Raw genomic sequence first — 19,701 nt, 5'->3', positions numbered from 1 at the left:
ATCTACTACTTTTCAACTTTTTTTCATGGAAACAAAATCTTTTCCCTTCATTTTCATATTAAAGGGGAGTTCAGAATGGAATAGGGAGAAGAGGTAATAGACTTCTCCCTTCCTAGGAAAGAAAAACAGCACAGTACGGCACAGCACAGGAAAGACTCTCTTCCTATTTTGAGCTGCTTCATACATGAGGGGTTTCTATACAAACCACACTTCTGTGTAGGAAACAACATGCCAGCCATGTGCACCCCAGCATGTGGGCACATGTGTCTACGTCACTTCACATACAGGCCACAAGAATCTGCAGTCAGTCGGGGTTTCCCATCATACCTGCATATGGTGAAACAGACATGTATCTATGGCATTCTGCTTGTGACGGTAAAGCTTTGCCACAAACAGCACAAGAGTCAAGGAGGGATGGGTTGGGGAGAGAAATAGGGAAGTCTGGACGTCCTCTAATTATTTAAGCTGAGTGGGGACACAGGTGGTGCTGAAAAATGGGCTAGGCGGTGGGACCATTTTAAAATGATCTAATCCCGGCAGAGCTACCACCAGCCTCCCTCAGGAAACTGAAGTTCCCACTAAGACTGGCTTCCCCTTCCTCAGAAGTCTGTCCAATCTGGAAAAGATTCAGCTGCTGAGGCTGAAAAAAGTGGTAGGAGAAAACCTGGGGTGTTTTGTAATGGGGGGGCTGGAGGAGCAAAAAGGATGGACCCTCTGGGCTTCACACTGGTATTGAAAAAGATTCCTGCGCTGAGCACTGGCCCAAGACAGCCTTGGACGAGAGTAAAGAAGGCAGGTCTTGTATGTTGTGGGGAGTGGGAAGAGTTTTGGAAGAAGGAAATGAACTATTAGGGTGGGGATAGGGAGGAAAGAAAGACTGGACTTTTGTGTTTTCTGATAGCACATTATGTTGAAAAGGGCAGTGCTTAATTTCTAAAATGAAAGATGCTGGGGCTCAAAGTTTGGATAAGTGCCATGTCACAAGCCTACATACTTCCAGATCTGCATGTGGGCATGGATAAGAAGAAAATGCACTCTGGACATAGAGGTATTTTCCTCTCACATATTTAAGGCCACATCCCTGATATTGAACACAGATCCCAATGTTTATTCCTGGTGAGCCCTAACACAAATGAAGCCCCATTCCTCTTGGGGGTGGGATTTTTAATTTAATTTAATTTATTTATTTATTATTTGATTTATATCCTGCCCTTCTTCCCAGCAGGAGCCCAGGGAAGCAATCCTAATTTTGCATGCTAATTCATTACTTTCCGAAAAGGAGGATGAAGGGGGAGTAAATACGAGCCTTGTAAGAAAGAGAGACATCGACAATAATGGCCAGTGAGAAAGGGGGGCTACAGAAAAATATCCCATGCAGCCTTGGGACAGGAGTGTTATTTGTTGGAAGTGTGGCATGAGCAACTCTTATTTGGTTCTCTTTACATGACAGAGGGGAGTTAGACAGATAGTCCTCCAGGATGGCTAGACTGTACTCATCTTATCTGTCTTCCTTCTATGTAAACTGATACTCTTAGAGGGTTGACTTCACCTTTAACTCGCCTTCTTTTTTTACTTCTTTTTTCTCTGACCACCGAGAAAGAGGAGTCATCTTGCCTTTGTCTCTCTCCTCTAGCACAGAGACAATGACCAAGACTGGCCATTGTGCCTCCAACGTAAGTTAGTTAGCTAGAACTAATACCTTTCCTATCAAGTATGTATTTCTATTAATAAAGTAGCCTTTTCTTATTTTAAAGCAAGTCTAAAGTCTCAGTGATTCAAAGCAAGGTAAAAGCTTTCCTTCAGGTAAACCACACACTCATTCTTCACAGAACTCTGAGCAAGCTACACTAAACTAAACACTGCTAATTTACAAATACTATAACGTTATTGTCATCAATGGAATGGAGTGAACATGCCAAATAAATGTTTGGTGGCTACAGACCCAGGAACCCAAGAGGTGTGCAGGAGCCAGAGGAGGAGAATGATGGAATTTTACAATACAATAAAATAAATAAATAAAAATGGAATTTTACATATTGATTTAAAAGAACTCGTAAGGCAAAAACCCCTTGTGACTGCAAATAGGATGGTGTAAGTGCAATTCTTTATGCGTATCCATGCCGAAAATTCAGTATGTGTGAAGCAGCTCCTAGGTTCTTTGTTTAAAAATGCAAGCGTGAAATATAGATCAGAGGGGCACGTTCACTGCAGCCATGTTGGAGGCAGCAAAATGCAGCTGTTCCAAAGGCAGCTCACAGAATCTGCTGTCTGTGGCGCATTTGCAACTCAAAAGCTCTCAAAATCATGTTTATACATTACAGGCAACCGAGTGTGCTTTTGGAATGGCAGGGCATGTGCCACTCATCAGCATGTCACCAAGACCAACATCTGCAGTGATGAGCCAGAATTATTATTAGTTCTTCTATCTTGGCCCTCTTTTCTCCCTCCCCTTTGCCTCCTCAACTTCTTTACCAGAAAACTCACACTTGCTAAGGAGATCATATTCTAAGATCAGGGGATACAACAGCATTAGCTTCCAAAAACTCTCTGATGCCCTTTATGAATTTAGAGTCCTATGACTATCACTAAAAAATTGAGGAGCATAGGATGCTTGTCCCTTGTGAGAGGTAAATGATGTGGCAGGCTTCAGTCATCATACATTTCATTTTCTTTTTTGCTGCATGTATTCTGATGTTTGCATACTCAAATGAGAATATTGCAGGAAAATAAAACAATATCTAGGTCATGGTTTCTAGATGGACCAACTGCCCAACTGCCCAGTAGTACTTGGGCAGCCTTGCAAGATAAAGGAATGATGCAGTCCCTCACTGCTTCCTGTATGCAACACTCCCATGAAGGGGCAGTAGGTTGTTCCTTGATTTTGCAAGGCAGCCCAAGTACTAACTTTACTGGTTCGGGGTGGAGGTGGGGAGCGCATTTTCCTACTACTGACCCTCCTTCCCTTCGTTGGCCCCTCCCACACCCAGAGCTGTGCTCATGTCAGGCTGTGAAAGCACACTGCCTTACGTAGGAGTATACTGTCCCCAGAGTCCACAACAAGTCAGTGACATACCTGGCCACTTGTACTTGTGTGGGTCATTTGTGGTGTAAAAGGAAGAGGGGAGGGGGAGAAGAAAGCCTTTCAAAGCTTACCTGCTTTGTCACCTAAAGACAATTATTACACAACCCAGACAACTAGAGAAGGAGTGGCTATGTAGAAGTCTGACTTCAGTTCACTGATGCATGCTTATCACTTGCTTTTTCATTGTATGATCATCACTAGAGGGATGTGCCAATGATACAGCACGTGCTTTACACTGATATAAAAAAGGTCCCAGATTCAAATCCCAGTTTGAGGACTTCAGGTAGCAGGGCTTGGAAGGGATTCTGCCTGATACACTGAAGAGCTGCTGGCAGTCAGAACAGACTGTGCTGGGCCAGATGACCAATGGTCTCACTCAGTATAAGACTGCTTCATATGATTACCAATTGATAATTCAAAGCTTGAAGTATGAATCAACTCCACTGGAAAACATCAAGTTGATGAGGGGTACAGTCTCTCATTTGCGTGCACACACCACTGCTTGATACTACAGTCATCAAATGATGGGGCATGCCAAGTCTATTGCTTTCCTAAGAAGTTGTGGAGAAAGCAGATGACTTAACTGGCGAATTTAACTGGTGCAGTCTCAGTTCTAGGGCTTGTCCGCTGACCAGAAACAGAAACAGGATGAATCAGATCTTGATCACATCTTCCATTTACTGGAAAATATACCTGAATTATACTCCCACAGGAGGACAGTGAGACCCAATGAAGAGTTTACACATGGGTATTAAGTCCCTAAATAGACTATAACTCCTTAATCTAGGACAGCCTTTCCCAACCAGTGTGCCTCCAGATGTTGTTGGACCACAACTCCCATCTTTCCTGACCATTGGCAATGCTGGCTGAGGCTGATGGGAGTTGTGGTCCAACAACATCTGGAGGCACACTGGTTGAAAAAGGCTGATCTAGGATAACAGGAAAAAGCATAATGTCAGTATACAAAGGGGTACAATGCACCTCCATTCTTGTGTTCTGATGACTAAAATATAGACCCATCAAAATGAAAATTTCAAATCTCTTCCTCAAATTTCTAAAGTCAGATTGGTATGAAGTTCTACATTTTGGAATAGTTGCCCAATCCCAGTAGTACACGATGCTATATGCACAGTTCAGCTGTAAAATGTCAAAGTGAGTTAGATGAAGAAAGTCAAACAATACAAAGCAATACATTTTTAAAAACTTTAAAAATGGGCATAACTATTTTAGATTTAGGGGGAAATCCGTTGATCCTGAATTTTGAAGGACAGGCAGCATTATTCAGCCCCAATGAATGTTGAACTAATGAAGAACTAATTCTGCTACTAGGTACTCTGCAAGCACAGAAGTGTCAGCATTTGTTCCTCGGGCATTACATCACTGTTAACAGCCTAAGAAACAGAGAGCTACATATAGTTGATTTAGAACTGCTATGCTGGATCATACCAAGAGGCCATCTTATCTAGTACTTTTAAGGCCTGTGTCAGATGTAAAGGGAGACCATGTCTTCCTGCTCTCTCTCCCCCCCCCCCACCTCCTCTTCCTGGCACGTGAAATAAAATAGGAGACTGGGCACATCTGCTTTTGCTTTTAAATGAACCATACTTCCCAGTGATGTTCAAATTCAAAAAACAGTGGTTTGCTTAAATGATAGATAATTTAAGCAAGCCAAGATATGAAACCACAATTTGATCTTGGCTTGTTTTCATTAACCATAGCTTAAACAAACCACAGTTCTGCTAGTTTGGACAGGACAAGGAACTGTGGCTTGTTTAAAAGTGGAAGCAGTTGTTCCCAAGTTCCTCTTCTGTATAAAAAAGAGGAGAGAGGGGAAGGGAGCACATGAGCCCAGGGCCTGGGCAGTATCATTCATTAGCAAGACATCTTGACTGCGGACAGAGATTGTCCCTCTCTGTTGAGTATGTCACCCTGGCCTCTGGCAGTCAAAATTTTAAAGTACACCACTGTGCTCATCTCTTAGCAGCAGCAAAGCTCCAGGGAGCTGAAGAGTGAACCTTCAGCAGAGTAGCGAGCACCCTTCACAACAACCCACATGTTAATACTCACTTGTTTGATTGTACGTCTTTTCCAAAGTCAAACAGGTGAGCGAACCTCCCACCTCCGTGGAAATTCTCCTGATTAATTGGTAATGGAGTATGTGGTTTGAATAAAATTAATCTGCCCCAAACAGCAAAAAGCTTGTGTAGCAGAGATGACAAATAGCTGATCAAATTCACCTTCAAATGACAAGACTTACGTTTTATTGCATTTTGTCCTTTTTCCTTTTCAATAGCTACTCACAAACAATAAGGACAGAGAAAAATATGATAAAGTAGGGAAGGTAAAAGGTGAACACACACATATAGACACAAGTCCTTTTGCTAGAATTTCAGGACTTATTACAAGGTTAAGAAAAAAGACACACAAAAGTTTTTCCACTGGAGTGTCTGCTCATATAAGATCTTGCAACTGACAGATGAGAATACGCTGTGTGCTGGGTTTATAAATATATCTCTATTTTTCACTCTCTCTCCTTCAGTGCTTGGCAAGTAGGGCCAGGCTGAAACTTTTCTTGCTGTCATGCTTCATTCCTCAAAGTGCAGATTAAAGGCTGGAAGCAAGAAAGACACTGGGATTAGCCTGAGGTTTTCCCCTGAAAAGCAGGAGACCAGACACAAAAGATTCTTGGGAACTTATGAACAAGCAGCTGATGTCTGTCACTGTGGGCTGCCAGGATGTGAATAGGTGTGTTGAAACAGGGCTTACTTGTTCCTATATCCACAGATTTTCAACAACAAGGTAGCAACTGGTACACCAGGGTAAATTCAGAAGCCACAAAAATGCTGGCATACTCAATTATTCTATTATGTCACCACCTACATGACATGTACTAGTAGGCTCTTCTTATGGTTCCATTACCATGGGAACTGCATGGTATGGTTGCATGAGAAAGGGTCTTCTTTGCAGTGGCACCTGGGCTCTGCAATGCCTTCCCCTCAGATATTCATCTGGTGTTGATTTTACTCAAGTTTCAAGCATTGGTTAAAAACCTATCTTTCTATCCAGGCTTTTGGAGCAGGTTAATCAATGTGATCAGCTGCTGTTGTGTGTAATAATTAGGGATGGTCAAATTTTTTAATTCCGTTTGCATTTCAAGCCAAACCTATCAAATCCGGACTTTCCGAAACAATATGAGAACTGAAACACAGTCACTCTTTGAAATTCGCACTTATTTGAATTTTGCAATGCAGTTTGCCCAACAATGTTTACAAAAATGCATGTATTAGGGGAAAGTGTGCATAAAAATGATTATATGAGTGAAGATAACATGCAAAAATGCATTATATGATGAGAAATGGCTTGCAAAACTATGTACATTAATCAAAACTGCCTACAAAAATGTGTATATTAAGGGAAATTTGCATTAAAATGCTGGAGAATTTTCATGAAAATGAAAAAACACACAAATTGATGCAGAAATGTGGAGAACTGAATTTTGTTGTTGTTATGTGCCTCCAAGTCGACTACGACTTATGGCGACCCTATGAATCAGTGACCTCCAAGAGCATCTGTCATGAACCACCCTGTTCTGATCTTGTAAGTTCCTTTATGGAATCAATCCATCTCTTGTTTGGCCTACCTCTTTTTCTACTTCCTTCTGTTTTTCCAAGCATTATTATCTTTTCTAATGAATCACGTCTTCTCATTATGTGTTCAAAGTATGATAACCTCAGTTTCATCATTTTAGCTTCTAGTGATAGTTCTGGTTTAATTTGTTCTTACACCCAATTATTGGTCTTTTTTGTGGTCCATGGCATGCGCAAAGCTCTCCTCCAACACCACTTTTCAAATGAGTGGATTTTTCTCTTATCAGTTTTTTTCACTGTCCAACTTTCACATCCATACATAGAGATCGGAAATACCATGGTCTGAATGATCCTGACTTTAGTGTTCAGTGATACATCTTTACATTTGAGGACCTTTTCTAGTTCTCTCACAGCTGCCCTCCCCAGTCCTAGCCTTCTTCTGATTTCTTGACTATTGTCTCCATTTTGGTTAATGATTGTGCCAAGATATTGCTAATCCTTGACAAGTTCAATGTCCTCATTGTCAACTGTAAAGTTGCATAAATCTTCTGTTGTCATTACTTTAGTCTTTTTGACGTTCAGCTGTAGTCCTGCTTTTGTGCTTTCCTCTTTAACTTTCATCAGCATTTGTTTTTTTCACATCATTACTGGTTTCTGCTAGTAGTATGGTATTGTCTGCATATCTTAAATTATTGATATTTCTCCCTCCAATTTTCACACCTCCTTCATCTTAGTCCAATCCTGCTTTCCGTATGATATGTTCTGCGTACAGATTAAATAAATAGGGTGATAAAATACACCCCTTTCTCACACCCTTTCCGATGGGGAACCAATCGGTTTCTCCATATTCTGCCCTTACAGTAGCCTCTTGTCCAGAGTATATTTATATTTATTTATTTATTCAGCTTATATCCCGCCCGACTAGCAAACAGCTCTCTGGGCGGCAAACATAGCAACATATACAATAATAAAATTAGAAAGTCAGTATAACAAATATAAAAATACACCATCTAAAATAGAAATTTCAGCATTTACATAAATAGCTTAAATTAAAATGCCTCAGAGAAGAGAAAGGTTTTAACCTGGCGCCAAAAGGATAATAGTGTCGGCGCCAGGCGTACCTCCTCGGGGAGACTATTCCACAATTCGGGGGCCACCACTGAGAAGGCCCTAGATCTTGTTACTACCCTCTGGGCCTCCCTATGGGTCGGGACCCGGAGGAGGGCCTTCGTAGTAGACCGTAGTGTACGAGCCGGTTCGTAACGGGAGAGGCGTTCCTGCAGGTATCGTGGTCGTATAGGTTGCGCATCAGGACAATCAGATGCTGTGGCACCCCCATTTCTTTTAAAGCATTCCATAGTTTTTCATGATCTACACAGTCAAAGGCTTTGCTGTAATCTATAAAGCACAGGGTGATTTTCTTCTGAAATTCCTTGGTCCGTTCCATCACCCAATGTATGTTTGCGATATAAGAACATAAGAACATAGGAAGAGCCTGCCGGATCAGGCCAGTGGCCCATCTAGTCCAGCATCCTGTTCTCACAGTGGCCAACCAGGTGCCTGGAGGAAGCCCGCAAGCAGGACCCGAGTGCAAGAACACTCTCCCCTCCTGAGGCTTCCGGCAACTGGTTTTCAGAAGCATGCTGCCTCTGACTAGGGTGGCAGAGCACAGCCATCATGGCTAGTAGCCATTGATAGCCCTGTCCTCCATGAATTTGTCTAATCTTCTTTTAAAGCCATCCAAGCCGGTGGCCATTACTGCATCTTGTGGGAGCAAATTCCACAGTTTAACTATGCGCCGAGTAAAGAAGTACTTCCTTTTGTCTGTCCTGAATCTTCCAACATTCAGCTTCTTTGAATGTCCACAAGTTCTGGTATTATGAGAGAGGGAGAAGAACTTTTCTCTATCCACTTTCTCAATGCCATCTCTGGTACCTCTTCCCTTTCTAAATCCAGTTTGGACGTCTGGCATTTCTCGCTCAGAGAACTGAAATTAATCTTTCCATCCCTAGTAATAATACAGTGGCTGTATTACTATTGTATATGTACTATGAATTGTTTCAAATAGCTGTTTTAGATTTTCATTAATTTTATCACAGATGTTTGGTATTTGTTATAACCTGCCCTGGGATCTGAATGATGAAAGGAAGACTTATAAATGGAACCAAATTAAAAATAAATAAATAAGGGGACACCAGTTCTCTCTGACCTCTTTATTATGCATGGCCTTCTTTCTGCGAACTCTTAGTTACTGGGAAGCAGACACAGAATGACTTCTACACATTGCCCTGATCCACAATGCTTTTGCCCTTCAATCTGGCAAGGTTACCAGTATTTTTGAAGTTTCCTACAACAAGGAAAAAGATTAGTGTTCTGTTTAAACTTTGAAAGGTGTTTGAAACTTTAAAAGACATTTGGCTAGCCACTGTTCGAATAGAATACCAGGCTAGACTGATCTTCCTGGATCCAACCCATATGCTCTTTATATGCTCCCATATAATTTTAGCACGGGAACTTTGCAAATAGCTCAAGAATGCTAATTTACCAGTCTGTTCTCCCACTTGCCACCTCCTTTACTCCTGCTGCCATCAGTCTGTTCCCTTAGCAGCTATCCTGAATTTTCCTCAACTATAGTAAACACACACTTTAATTGCAGTGATTTCAGTGGAATTCAGCATACCTAAATTCCCTAGATTATATCATAAGATTTAAAAATAGCATCTATACTAACCCTTTAATTTGAAGTTGTTGCTACTTGTTAATTCACAGTAAATGAAAATTGTCTGCCAAAAAGATAGAGTGCAAATAGCCTTCCATAAAGTTTTCTAGGGATCAAATTACGGTTCACATGGATTAGTCTACAGATCCTATGAAAATAATCAATAAATTTCTGCCTTAATATACGACCAGATGCCTAGCTAACAACTCACAGATGGGTTGGAGAGATGCATTTCTAACTAATACTTGTTCTCTCTTTTTGTTACAAGGCCAAGATAAATTGATTACCATTTCTCTGAAAGGGAAAATATAATTGTGAAACAGAAAACTACTTTATCATTGCAAAAATTTAAAAATGTTATTTCCACAGTGAGTCCTTGATAAATATATTTTGCAGCTTCAAGAGGCAATGGGAAAAAAGTAATTTACATTTGAGTGGACTGTTAGGCATGGAATGCATGGGGTTTTGATGACATTCTATAGGTACAATTCTTTAATGGAATATGCCGTTCTTTTTCCGACTGATGCCAAGATCAAACTCTATTCTAGTTGTGTTTATCACAGCAAAAGACAAAAGGCTAGAGATCATTCACAGAGGTAAATAACTGGAGATCAATCAGCTACTAATGGATGGACCACATCGTTTTGCTTTGAGTAGGAAAGGCATGCTGGTTTGGCAAATAACAGTCTTCCGGATTCTTCTTCTAAAAGCTATCCATAGAGGTAAATCTATTTTTAGTCAGCTCTTACCATTTTAAATGCAACCTAATGATAAACTCAAGCATGCTTAATATCCAGCTTGACAAAGAGGCAGATGCTGTGAATTCGCTTTTAAAAATAGAAAACTGTGTGTGTGTGTGTGTGTTATGTGCCTTCAAGTCAATTACAACTTATGGTGAAGCTATGAATCAGTGACCTCCAATAGCAACTGTTATAAACCACCCTGTTCAGATCTTGTAAGTTCAGGTCTATGGCTTTCTTTATAGAATCAATCCATCTCTTGTTTGATCTTCCTCTTTTTCTACTCCCTTCTGTTTTTCCCAGCATTATTGTCTTTTCTAGTGAATCATGTCTTCTCATTATGTGTCCAAAGTATGATAACCTCAGTTTCATCATTTTAGCTTCTAGTGATAGTTCTGGTTTAATCTGTTCTAACACCAATTATTTGTCTTTTTTGCGGTCCATGGCAAGAAACAAATTATTGGCTTCACACAATTCAATAAGTCTTTCTCCTGCTTCATTTCTATCTCTTAAGCCCCATTTTCTCACAATTTCTAGTTCTTCTCTGTTCTCTACTTTTGCATTCCAGTCCCCCATGATTATCAGAACATCTTGTTTTGGTCTGTGATCAATTTCTTCCTGTATGTCTGCATAAAATCTCTCCAATTCCTCTTCTTCTGTTTGCCATTGGAGCATAGACTTGGATGATGGTTATGTTAATAGGTTTCCCATTAAATCTCATTGATATCACTCGCTCAGACCTTGCGTTATAGCTCCTAATTGCTTTTGCTACATCACTTCTCACTATTAAAGCAACCTCATTTCTTCTTAATTTCTCATGTCCTGCATAAAATATTTTGTAGTTGCCTGATTGAAAATGTCCCATTCCCATCCATGTTAATTCACTCATGCCAAGTGTTGCAATGTTGATGTGTTCCATTTCTTGCTTGACAATTTCTAGCTTTCCCTGGTTCATGCTTCTCACATTCCATGTTCCGATTGTGTACGTCATACAACTCCAGACTCTCCTTTCACATCTGTGCGCATCAGCCTCTTAGCTTCCATTCGGCATTGACCCAGTTGCATCAGTCACAGAGCTACTCGTACTTGAGACCCCTAGATCAGATGGCACTCAGTGAGCTACTGGGGAAGAACAATGAACTACGAGTAGCGCTGTGACTAATGATGCAACTGGGTCAATGCCGAATGGAAGCCAAGAGGCTGATGCGCACAGATGCGAAAATGAGATAGTGCTGGAAGATGAGACTCCTAGATCAGATGGCACTCAGTGAGCTACTGGGGAAGAACAATGAACATCTTCCAGCACTATCTCATGTTGCATTTTATAGTCTATTTATAGGGTTTTCATGGTAAGAGGTGGTTTACCATTGCCTTCCTCTGAGTCTGGATGCATCTTAGTCTGGGGAGGGAGGGTTTTACATTAAAGGAAAAACTGGCATAAATTTGTTGCATTTACTAGGCACTATGTTAGCACCACAATCCAGCACAGGCAGTTTGCACACAGAAATCTATTTCTGGACAGGGACCATTCATTTCTAGATTCAGACACATGCTCAGCAAGAGTCCAGTGCATCCAACAACCTGTAGAGCATGTTATGTGAATCCTGCATCAGAAGTACTCTCCGAGCAGGAGATGGCTGGCACTGATAATCCTGAAACTGTAGACACCGTGTTAGCTCCATCCTTCTCTTATATATTCTGAAAATCAGCTGGCGTGACTAAGAAAATGCCAGTTGTTTGAACTGTGAATATCTTGTTGTTGTTGTTATGTGCCTTCAAGTCGATTATGACTTACGGTGATCCTATGAATCAGCGACCTCCAGTAGCATTTGTCATGAAACACCTGTTCAGATCTTGTACGTTCAGGTCTATGGCTTCCTTTATGGAGTCAATCAATCTCTTGTTTGGTCTTCTTCTTTTGCTACTCCCTTCTGTTTTCCCCAGCATTATTGTCTTTTCCAGTTAATCATGTCTTCTCATTATGCGTCGAAAGTATGATAACCTGAGTTTCATCATTTTAGCTTCTAGTGATAGTTCTGCTTTAATTTGTTCAGACACCCAATTATTTGTCTTTTTGGTAGTCCGTGGTATCCGCAAAGCTCTCCTCCAACACCACATTTCAAATGAGTGGATTTTTCTCTTATCCACTTTTTTCACTGTCCAACTTTCATATCCATACATAGAGATCGGGAATACCATGGTCTGAATTATCCTGACTTTAGTGTTCAGTGATACATCTTTGCATTTGATGTGAATATCTAAGCTTGAAAAAAAATTGAATGCTTAAAAAGATTACTTTAAGTCACGGGTGGCTAACCCCCAGCCCTGGGAACTGATGTAGCCTACACAAACAAATTCCTCTGGCCTCCCCAAGACCCTACTGATGTTGGTAGTGGCAGCGGCAAAAGAAAATTAAAGTAGACATGCTACTGGGGTTTCAACTTCTCTGCCTAGCCCAGCCCTTTCATGGAGATGCAGATGAATCATTTGGTGAGCAGGGAGGTGGTGATGACCCCCCCAAGCTCATCTGCACAGAGCAGCGGGGTATGTGCGTCTGCATGCCAACATGTGTGCATATATCCTGTGTGTGAGAGAGTTTGTAAAAGAATGTGAGGTAGCCACACCCACTTTTGCCCACACACCCTACTGTTATGCAGCCCCTAGGGACCTGCCAACAGTGAATGCAGCCTTCAGGTCAAAAAAGATTAGTCACCTCTGTTGGACTGCATGCTTCAATAAAAGAGGATTATGACAAGCGAGCGAGTGAGCGAGCGAGCTATTTATATCCCACCCTTCCTCCCAAAGGAGCCCAAATACAGCATTTGAATCTTTTCAAAGTGTTTCACAAACATTGTCTAAGTAATCCTTGCAAAAGTCTCTAAGGCAGGAGTAGTAAACCTTTTGGCTCTGGAGAACAGATCTTTACCTGTCCTCAACTCCACAGGCCAACTTTGACAGGTGGGAGGGACAACTCACCTGTCAATCACCATATGTTATTGTGGTATCAAATTACTGACAGCTGATTTTTCCCACACTTCTGTCAGAGTTTCCATTGAAATCAGTGCTAAAAGAGAGCTTTCCCCCTCCATTTTAGCAGTGGTTTCCAAGCAAATTGCTTTGTGCAATTGGAACATGGTACACTCCCAAAACCCATCAACTAAGGGGTGGTGTGAGCAGACCATGTTCCAGCAAAGGAGCCATCAAGGGCTCCCAATTTTGTTCCTTTGTAGCCATGATCTGCCCCACACCTGTTTGGAAGAAATGGCCTAAGGCCAAATTGGGACATCTGTCAGGTCAAATTTGGCCAGTGCACCGGAGATTCCTCAGTCTGCTCTAAGGCACATATCATTATGCTCGTATTACAGATGAGAAACTGGTGCTGAGATCTAAATCAGGGATTTCCAAGTTCACAGCTTTTATTTACAAGCTTCCAGGGCCCAGTGCTGTAATAAGGTAGAGGGGAAATGACACAAGTATAGCCCCTTCACAATGCAGACAAGCTTTATGTGTGAGCCAGGGCCTGTTCAAATTTTGCCTAATTTACCTGAATTTTACTCTTGCTTCCAGACTGAAAAATAACAAAATAGATTTGTGACAACAATAAATTTCTACCTACTCATAGGATAACCTGTCCTAGAGAATCTATTCCCAAGAGTGAATTTACACAGAGATATTCCACATTCAGATCCCAAGACACAGTATGGGTTGTGTAATACCTGGACATACTATATACTGCTACACACTAAGCAAGCATTTTTGTTAATTATCTGAATTGGCCCTTAGCTACCTGCTTTCAATTCTATCACAATTTTGGGGATCTGGGAAGACCACCTGCAATAAGGACTGAGCACTATCCTTCAAAAGCCAGCAACAGCATGTTTAACGTCCACAAGGAAGATAAGCCCAAATAGCACATCATAATTATCAACCTTTATTTATTTATTATTATGTTTATTATATTGTTTCTGTCTCACCTTTCTTCCAAGGAGCTCAAGGCAGTATACACGGTTTTCCTCCCTCTTCATTTAATCCTCACAACAACCCTGTGAGGTAGGTTACACTGAGAGACTATGACTGGTCCAAAGTCATCCAGCAAACTTCATGGATGAGTGGGGATTTGAACCTTGGTCTCCCAGGTCCTAGTCCAACACTCTTAACTACTATACGACACTCTCCCTCATTAACATGATTAATAAAGAGCACACAACCCCCTTGTGTCCACTTTGTGGCTTCCAACAGACATCTGGTTGGCCACAGTAGGAAACAAGATGGTGGACTAGATACACCTTTGGTCTGATGCAGCAAATGTTCTTTTCTGCAGTAACCAGGAGAGACGGTTGGGTCAAATGCTCTTTCTGTAAGTTTCCCCTGAAAAGTGCCTGCTAAGAGACATGGTCTGAAAGCTATGATCCCAAAGGAATACAGGAACTGATCCCTAGTCCACAGATCTATCTATTCTGACCAGCTGCAGTTCTCCAAGATCACAGGCAAGTGATCTTTTCTCAGTCCTGCTATTCAACTTTTTAACTGGAGAAGCTGGGGACTGAACCCGGCAACATGTGCTTTACCACTGAACTATCCCTTCATTTTTCTGGCGCATTCAAACTGTCATAATATATTATTAATTATTGTTGTTTCTGTAGCACCTTTCAGTGTGCAAACAATTTTACAATGCTTATCTTAAGTTGCCCTTGACCAAATCCTATGAAGGAGGTGAGGGTGCAAGATGACAATTTGTCCCCCAACTATCTAGTGAATTTCTTAGGATGTAAAACAAGCTACAACAAATCAAAAGGAAAGTAACTGCTCTATGATTCACCGGGCTATTAGCTACATCATCTTGCAACAAGTTTCTTCAGAGCTAATGGCTGCCTTTCAGCACAGTGTTAACATTTTTACTATGCCATGAATGTCAAGCTAGTTTGAATTCAGCTTTACTCCCTGGCAAAAGGTAACAGGCAGGCAGTCATTTCATTGCCCTCATAAAAGCCAGCTCTGTGCTGTGCTGCTCGCATCATATTTCTCACAAGCTCAAAAGTACACTGCTGCTCTTTAAGTTCAGTGCTGTGTCTGGGAAGATGCAAGTGGAAGGGTTCAAAAAAGGATGATTATTAAGAGCAGCAGCATTCCTCTACATGATTAACAGAGAAAGTTCAGGGCCGTGACTCATCCAGTCACTTGCTTTGAAAATGCATAAAATTATCAATAAGGATAGGATATAAAAAAATTATCAATAATCAATAGGTCTGTGCAACATTGCAAACACAGTAGAGGCTGCAACATGGAATTGACTCACTCAACACAGTAGAACTAGCTGTTAAGTATTGTTACTCTTAGAAAGGTTTTATATTTTACAAAATGCCATCATTTCCTGCTATTTTGAAATTCAAACACTTTGAATGTCTTTAACGACAAGGATTTTTCTCATGGTCAAAAAATTAGCTCACTGTTCTACCTCAGGCCAATGCAGTGTATATGCAAGTAAATGACACAAGGTGGACACTGGTTCACTTAACCTATGCACAGAACAAACCTTTCCCTCTCGTCGCCTTCTTCCTGCACACCTGATTGTGTATTTGCTGAATCGCCTACAACAGAACCTGTAAATGCTTCCAGCTTCGGTTCTTGTGGAATGAATTTCACTCCTAACTGTTTGAGTTGCAAAATGGTTCTAGGGTGCAATTGATAGCTCAACGTAACTATCATGCAGAAGGACAAAGAATATGATCTTTGTCTCTCCCAATCTAGTTCTGCATAGGGTGGATTAAGTATGTAAGACCAGAAGAACATGTGAAAACAGGTTCTTAGACTCAAACTCAAAAACTACGGCATTCTTTCTTCAAAGCAATATTAACGCTTGGCAAAACCTCTTGGAATGAAACAAATTTCAAAATGACAAGACATACAACAATTGGCACCTTCACATACACAGGGCAGTGGGTGATCTAAGAGACAAAGCAAAGATGTCTACAACCAAAAATCTGATTTAATTACCAAAGGGCAGCTATTCATGCAAGTCTACATAAAATGCCTGGCTCTCACTGTTTTCCTTCAGAACATCATCCTAGCACTTCATAATTTTCTCGATGCAGCAGAAAAAGAAAAATCCCTATTTATCTTCTGTTGAGTTTCTTACTGATACTTCCTGGAAGAAGGTTGCTAAAAACCTGATCCCAAGGCTATTGCTCTTCCACTATTTTAATGCATAGGATGGGGCATACTGATCAATGTGCCAACATAGCATAACCAATCAAAATCTTATCCTGGTGTTGCTGATACCTTAGTCTAGAAAGCTGCAACCATTTAGTATTGTGATGCTAGAAGGAAAACTCTCACCAATTTCCTTCAGACATGATGGGTTTTCCCAGGCAAGGATTCCATCAAATACCATCAATACCAGATTTTCACTGAACACCCCCTGGCACCTAATGTGCCCTATAGAATACATTACTAACTGCGTTCTCAGATACATCAATCAGATGAGGTTAATGCTAATCAAAATTTGACACTGATGGAGAAAATGGTGGAAAAGGAGTTTCAAGGGCTACCGATTTATTTATTTATTTATTTAACTCATTTCCATACAGCTTCATATTATTTGGGAAACAAATCTCAAAGCGGTTTACAACTTAGATTAAAACATTGAACAAAACATCACAAAATATTAAAAGAAAACATTACAGGTTCAGGCCAAATAAAAAAGACACATTCCAAACAGCATAATTAGCAGAAAAATAGAAATATTCTCTTAAACATAAACGTTATGAGTCAAGAATAAAACTCCTAAAACAGCATCATTAGTTAATTAATTAAAACAACTATAACAGGAGCTGCACCCCCCCCAATAATCCCTCCCAAATATGTCCTTAACAGTCTTCCATGTCTAAATCCGTCTCTGATTCATTTCCACAAACCATAGAGATAATTTATCTCTAGCCAAACCACCATAAGAAACAAACGCTTAGCCTACAAAAATACATAGCACCCAATGCAACCACTCCCTCCCCGTCTCTCACCCAGGTAGGGCCATACTCAATATCGGTTCAGTTTCTCATACTGAGTGGTACTGGGCATCTTTGAAGCATGCAAAAACGTGACAACCTAGACTCTCACTCTGGGCACCACATGCACGATTCAACTATAACCCAGTAATACAACATTACTTGCACTCTCTCTACTGGATAATACATTCAATGGTACAATATTAAAGGGGGTGATGCCCTCACGCAGACCTCAAAAGTTCTGCATTACAGTAACCTTCATAGCTAATCTGTGGCCTGGCCACAGTCAATTAGTTGCCGGTGTTTCCACTCTCCTCCTCTGGAATTAGCAACAGCGTCCTGACTCTACCTTTCCAGAGGTGAAAGAAATTCATGAGGCAACAACAAAAAATCAAACTCTTCAGTAAGAGTGAAGAGTTATTTCTGTTATTAGTGTGCTGCCAAGCTTCTTGAGGCTGCTATGGGGGTTTATTGTTCTGTTTTACTGTTTTATAGTATTATTTATATTTATGTTTTTAATGTGTTGTAAGTTGCTTGGTGTCCTGGCCAGTTCTGTTAGATTCAGACTCAAACTCACTGGTGTGTTCTTCTCTGTAATGTTTAACGTGAAATCTCAGCTTACAGCGTTCCATAGATCAGTGTACTGGTTACACCGAACTCTGTATCTCTACACAGTATATCTAGGCATGGCTACGCAAGCTAAAATGTTGTCGCTGCAATTACACATGTTCCTTGAAACCCTTTGAATAGGCTCGGGGCAAACATTCTATTTGCGTGTGGGGAGGGGTTCTCTGAATGGGACTAGGCTAGCAATCTGGCACTCCTACAAAGTTTGAAAAGCTGACACAATATGTGAACGCCTGCATAGCTGCCTGGGTGACCTCACCAGTGGCAGCGGTGGCAGCACTTCATCGAGAGCCTCCATGGACACCACCTCTGGTTGAGCCTCCGATCCCTCCTCCTTGAGAGGAGGCAGAGCAACAGCGGCTTGGGTGACAAGGGAGAGCTGCGGGGAGGAAAAAGGGCTGGGTCATTGTCAGACAGCATTTCTTCAGCTGTAACTGGAACTACAGATGAAGCTATCACTATCAAAAGTGCTGAAACCTTCTCTTATTTCAGTCCCCTCCTGCTGTACCCCACCGGGCCCCTCTCCAGGATCCCAGACTTCCTCCTTGTGATCACTCCAAGAATGCTCCATGGGGCCCATGACACTTAGAGAACTTCTATATCCTGTCCTGAAGTCTTTTTGGATGGATCTCAGATATACTAATTTGTAACACGTGGCCCCTTTCTGTCCCCGGAATGGCCATTTTATTAATTTATTTATCTAACCTAAAGCAGGAGTAGCCAATGTGGTGCCCCCTAGATGTTGCTGAACTACAGTTCCCATCATCTTTGTCCATTGGCCATGCTGGCTGAGGCTAATGAGAGTTTAGAGGGCACCACATTGGCTATCCCTAACCTAAAGTTGGTGTTAGAACAAATTAAACCAGAACTGTCACTAGAAGCTAAAATGATGAAACTGAGCTTATCATACTTTGGACACATAATGAGAAGACATGATTCACTAGAAAAGACAGTAATGCTGGGAAAAATAGAAGGGAGTAGAAAAAGAGGAAGACCAAACAAGAGATGGACTGATTCCATAAAGCCACAGACCTGAACTTACGAGATCTGAACAGGGTGGTTTACAACAGATGCTGTTGGAGGTTGCTGATTCAGTGTCACCATAAGTTGTAATCGATTTGAAGGAACATAACACACACACAACCTAAAGGATAGGTGTGTACATCTTTCCCTAGGGCTGGAGGCAGACGCAACAAGAGACTCACCTCATGGTCTTTACAGCTACACATCAAGTCTATCTTTGCAACAAATCCATCAGGCAAACATACCAGCCTCTCAGTCTGACCCTCCTGGAGACTGCTTCTTCTTCTTCTTGTCCACTCATGCCTCCTTGTCCACCTGAGTAAAGCTGTCTCAGGGATTCAAATGCAGGATATTTTGTTAGCATTCAAAGGAGTCAGCAGCAATGAGTGGCAGAATGGGTAAGAAATGATGGGACTGAACCAACTTTCATACACTGAAATGCTTGGTCTGAGTCAGCTCTGTCGAGCCTTTTTAATATAATATCTGTCTTCAGTCTAAATTGCAGAAAAAAAATTAGGGGGAGTCTGATAAGAGCCTTCATCTGTTATAGCAAAGTCAATGTTTTCTTGTTTAAAAGGTCACATATAGAAACTAAGTGACAATGCAAATGCCAATGATTACAAATTATGTTCACAATGGAGAATCTCTTCCTGGTGTTAAGAAGCCATTTAAAGCACATACAGGAGTCACAGGGCTGGGACCGGACAAAATATTTAGATCTTAATGTAGATGATAGACTTAAAGAACTTCCATTGGACTTCACAGATTAAAATAACAGGCCTCATTCTGTCTCTGAGGGAGCAAAAGGGCCATCTATTTAGGTATCTGTGTATAATGGACTGGATAATGGATAATAATCCGCTATAATGGACTGGATGAGAGCTAATAAACTGAGACTCAATCCAGACAAGACCGAGACACT

At 41.2% G+C, this 19,701-nt stretch overlaps 1 protein-coding gene across 17 annotated transcripts in view; it reads right to left on the bottom strand.

Annotated features, from left to right (window-relative positions):
- The window catches only part of TRIM44 (tripartite motif containing 44), a 147,737-nt gene that overhangs the window by 13,430 nt on the left and 114,606 nt on the right, over positions 1–19,701 (bottom strand). For 2 of the 17 annotated variants that reach the window (XM_061610780.1, XM_061610779.1), the window contains exons 4-5: positions 19,025–19,104; positions 18,016–18,135 (exon numbers count right to left, since the gene is read on the bottom strand). The exons of 4 other annotated variants lie outside the window; for them this stretch is intronic. In XM_061610780.1, coding sequence (XP_061466764.1) covers positions 18,016–18,135; positions 19,025–19,104 — 200 coding nt within the window. Of the gene's footprint in view, positions 1–5,348; positions 5,694–8,965; positions 9,017–18,015; positions 18,136–19,024; positions 19,105–19,701 lie in introns of those variants that run through there. 11 more of the 17 variants (XM_061610783.1, XM_061610788.1, XR_009760650.1 and 8 more) reach the window with 7 other exon arrangements.

Source organism: Rhineura floridana, chromosome 2 (assembly GCF_030035675.1).
Source record: "Rhineura floridana isolate rRhiFlo1 chromosome 2, rRhiFlo1.hap2, whole genome shotgun sequence".
Taxonomy (NCBI): domain Eukaryota; kingdom Metazoa; phylum Chordata; class Lepidosauria; order Squamata; family Rhineuridae; genus Rhineura; species Rhineura floridana.
The sequence above is the reverse complement of the archived record's forward strand: the minus strand, read 5'-3'. Positions and strand labels throughout refer to the sequence as shown.